General features: G+C 27.8%; 1 protein-coding gene across 1 annotated transcript in view; it reads right to left on the bottom strand.

The window, feature by feature from the left end:
• Positions 1 to 723: 723 nt before the first annotated feature.
• Positions 724 to 4194, bottom strand: part of LOC106680382 (cell adhesion molecule 2) — a 113159-nt gene continuing 109688 nt past the window's right edge. The window contains exon 5 of the mRNA XM_067050012.1: positions 724 to 1200. Coding sequence (XP_066906113.1) covers positions 1088 to 1200 — 113 coding nt within the window. The 3' untranslated portion in view covers positions 724 to 1087. The remainder of the gene's footprint in view (positions 1201 to 4194) is intronic.

Here is a 4194-nt window from a genome sequence, read left to right as displayed (position 1 = left end):
ATATAAGCTATAATTATTTCATTTTGTATTAAAAAAATATTCTAAACAAGTATATTTCATACATACACTGGACAGCTATAAAAATTATTAAATATATATATATATGCATATATTTAAAACTGAGAAATCAACTACCTCATTTTTTTTTTAATAGCTTTTATTAAATAATTTTCATATGTATATATTTTTTCCTCATGATTAACATAGGCAGTCGAGTGTTTATAGTGAATTATTATTTTCTGGGCATCAGGCCATGGAGCCCTAAGTCCTCACACGATGTATTAGTAAATACACCGTATTTCTACACGATGCATTTACCAATATATCACACGTTTCTTGACGTCTTTTTTTTTCACAGGGTGGGTTCGTCACTCCCATGCCTAATTTTTGTGAGTGCCACCCATTGGCGAACGGGCCTCACAAATGCCTGGGGGAGGTTGTCAGTGGGTTTTGCATTATTTTGTGCTTGAAAAAAGCCCGGGTGGGACCGGGGATTCGATCTGACAACCTGTGGGTTGGTAGACTGGTACATTACCACGCTGCTACCGCTGCCCCATTCTAGTTAATATAGTATTTATTTTTTATTAAGAGATTAAATATGATTAGTTTAGTGGTAACTATGTGTCTTTACAACTCAGGTCTAAAGATTCCTGGAAAAAGTAAGTACATATTGGGTATGTAATAAAAACAAACATGAACATGTATTATTGTTTAATAGATATATCTAATACATTTACAAATGTTTAACAATAATCATTTACAATTGTCCTCTTTTCATATTATTGTAAAAGCATTTTCAGCCACATTATTTTTTTTTTTTTTTTTACATAACACAAAAATATTTTTTCTTTGAATTGCACATAATTACATTAGCAAGAATTGCAACAGTTTTTGTCAGTTCATTTGCCAGGAACTAAAACTAAACAAATTTTATGTTGATTTTCTCCTATATAATTACTGTTTAGAATTTCAGTCTGTTGATGTAACTCTAAAGCTGCTCAAGTTTTCATATAATAAGTTATAATATGTTTGATCACAGTATGAAATTTAATTGCCACCTGATATACAAAAATTGGTCGTTAACAATCTAAAGTTGCATAATTAGAATACTTAGTAATAAATTGGCACTGAAGTTAATTATATAATTTAAATCGAGCCGTATGACATGAGCTGCTGAGCCGATGTGGCTGCTTTCTGTACCTGCAACAATAAAATATATTAATGTTTTATTATAATTTGATTTATTGTACTGTCTTAATGATATTTCTTATTCAGTTATAGAAATCATTTATAAAATTTTCTTCTAGTTATTATCCTACTTTTAGAGTTAGATGAAAATTAGTTGTAGTAAAACTTGGAAACAACATATTTAAAAGTTCATTAATAAATTAACACTGTTTCCATGACAGTTCTAGCTTGTAGTTTCATCGCAACTAATTTTTGATCGACTAAACTCACTGATTTTTTTAATTCAAAAAAATAAATTTAAACAAAAAGGTTTTAAATTGTAATTAATTCAGGATTGCTATCATTCAAACATTACATTTCCAGCTGAATACTTTTATAAATTACTTATTATTATTGTTTTAATTTTTTTTTATGCCAAAAAAATTAAGATATAAAAAATTCAATGGATAAAAATACTTTTAGTTACAAAAAATTAAATAGAGAAAATTTGAGTTTCTCTTTTAATTACATTATAAATATTTCACTTTTTGGTGGTTATGAAAAATTTGTTTACAACCCTTAGGGTGATAATTTGTATGAAAATAAAAAATTATCACATTAAATGTAAATTTTTTAGGATAACTATTATATAAAAAGTAATAAATTTAATTTATTTATTTCCTACCGATGCTTTGACCCACAATATAAATCTTCATCAGGGCTGTTAGGTGGAGATGTAAAAAATAAAAACCATAATTGTCAGTTGTTAATGATTCTGAGGGGCGGGGGGCAGAGGGGTTTTGTTTACGTATCGACCCAACAGCCCTAAAGAAGATATACATTGTGGTCTTCTTACATAAATAAATAGTTGATAACTATTTTTCTTTCTTCTTCACCACAGCCCTGACCATCTTCAAATCAACATATATAAAATAAATTTAATGTATAATTATTCAAAATATTCTTGGCTTATATATTATTCTTTGGATGAACAATTTTTTTTTTTAAGTGTGTGAGTGATAGAAAATAAATTTCTGAAAAGCGTTTCATTTCATTTTAGTAGTTTCATCTATTTACTGTTTAGAAAAGTTCAAAACCTTTGAAATATGTTGTTTATCCATGATTAGTATTTTGGATACTAAACAACTTAATTTTGTAAGCCTTGACCCTAGCTTATACTTTAAAATTAAACTTGTTTTCTAAATAATAATTTATTTACACTTTCATGTGTGGTGACACCAATGTGTAAACCAAACGTTAGTTGCTGATGACAACACGTTGATGTCATGCATCACCACAATTTATATTTTTGATATGTTTTGAACAAAGGAAGTTAAAGCCCGACTTTGGTATATTTAATTCAGGGGTTTGCTGGCCACGGATGTGGTTTTATCACAAAATGACCGGTCACATAGTAAAGTTAAGACTAAGCCTGTGCAGACTACATAGTGTTAATTTCTTACCAAATTAAAATCTGAACTTTTATGGGATAAAACCTCATTAATATAAAAAATCTATATTAAATCAATGCAATTCCTTAAGATTTTCATTTAGCAGAACCATGATGAATGTTAAGTTTTATGGTTCTCGATAAAAATCAATATTTGATTCTTAATGTTTAATGTACCTATTACACTCAGATCATTGGTTTCAATATTAGTAGTTTCTTAAAGAAAAAAATATTATTCTTATTGTCTCGTCTTTACCTAAGATTCATTGTCAAATAAATTTGTAGAATATTTTAATTTTTTTTTATTTCGGGTATTGTAATATCTTCTTAATTGATTGAGTCTTATGTGTAATAAAAAAAGGCGTTTTGGGGTTTTTAAATGAATAGATCCACAGTTTCATAAAATTCTTGAAAGATTGACATAAAATGAAAAAAAAATTTAATACTGACAATAATATTTAAACTATAATAAGGTCTAGATAATTGAATGTAGATTACTAATTGGAGAAGCTTGTCGGGAGGTGCAGTCAGCAAAAAAAAACATAAACAAAAAAGCATTTATTTAATGTTTTTTTTCTGACCGCACCCCCTAACCATCTTCTCCAATCATTAAACTATAATATTTTGTTTTATTTATTTATTTTTAGTACTATTTACAGCCTACATTTGATGGAATTTTTTTCAATTAAGTTCAGAATAAATAATGGGGAGGAGGGATAATATTATAATCTGTCATTAGAAAAATTCCTTAATTTTTGAAAATAATGTGGTACAACTACGCATCTCTTTATTTAACCATCATTAGAAGTTATTTAATGATAGTATTACTGAAACCAAAGGGTTATATTTATTTTGTTGCATCCATTTTTAATGTTCTAATAACTTCGTTGGACAATTGTAGCCGGCTGAATTGACTAAATAATGATTATGTCAAAATTAATTCCTATGGTCCATGAAATTAAAATAAATTTTCACAAGCAGAAATTGAATTCATATCAACTTACAGCTCAAGTTTTTAAGAGTGATTTAACAACTTGGCTACCCCAAACAAGATTATATAAATTTATTTAAAACTATTACTTTTTTTTTTCTTAAGTCTTCCCCTTAAGACCGACCTATACAGCCCCTGAGTGGAAATTTCAAGATTTATTTCCGAGGGAATTAGTATTGACTGACCCAAATGGTATTCCAACCAATTGTATTCTGAAACTAGCACTCTGAGACTCCCACCCATGTGCTCGGACATCTCGTTCCCATTACTCCTTTTTAATTTGTAATTAATTGTAGTTCTGGGTGAAATAATATTTAGAAGTATATGTATATAGTATTTAGAAAAATTTTGTTAGGGATAAGTGCGCATAGAAAAAAAAAGTTTCATAATGATTTTTATTTATAGTTTCGCTAACATTTTGACCTATATTTTGTATTATGTCAAGAGCTGAAATTAGGTATAATGTATAATTCGGAATAAAGCTCATGATATGAGCATTTACTGAGATGGTAATGAAAAATTAAATTTTACAGTGATATAAAATAAAATAGTTTGAGAAAAAAGAAGAAAAACTTAATTTAATATA

This window comes from Halyomorpha halys, unplaced genomic scaffold, assembly GCF_000696795.3.
Source record: "Halyomorpha halys isolate HHAL.00 unplaced genomic scaffold, Hhal_1.1 Scaffold17.1, whole genome shotgun sequence".
Taxonomy (NCBI): Eukaryota; Metazoa; Arthropoda; class Insecta; order Hemiptera; family Pentatomidae; genus Halyomorpha; species Halyomorpha halys.
Note: the sequence above shows the minus strand (reverse complement) of the source record. Positions and strands in the feature narration are given on the sequence as shown.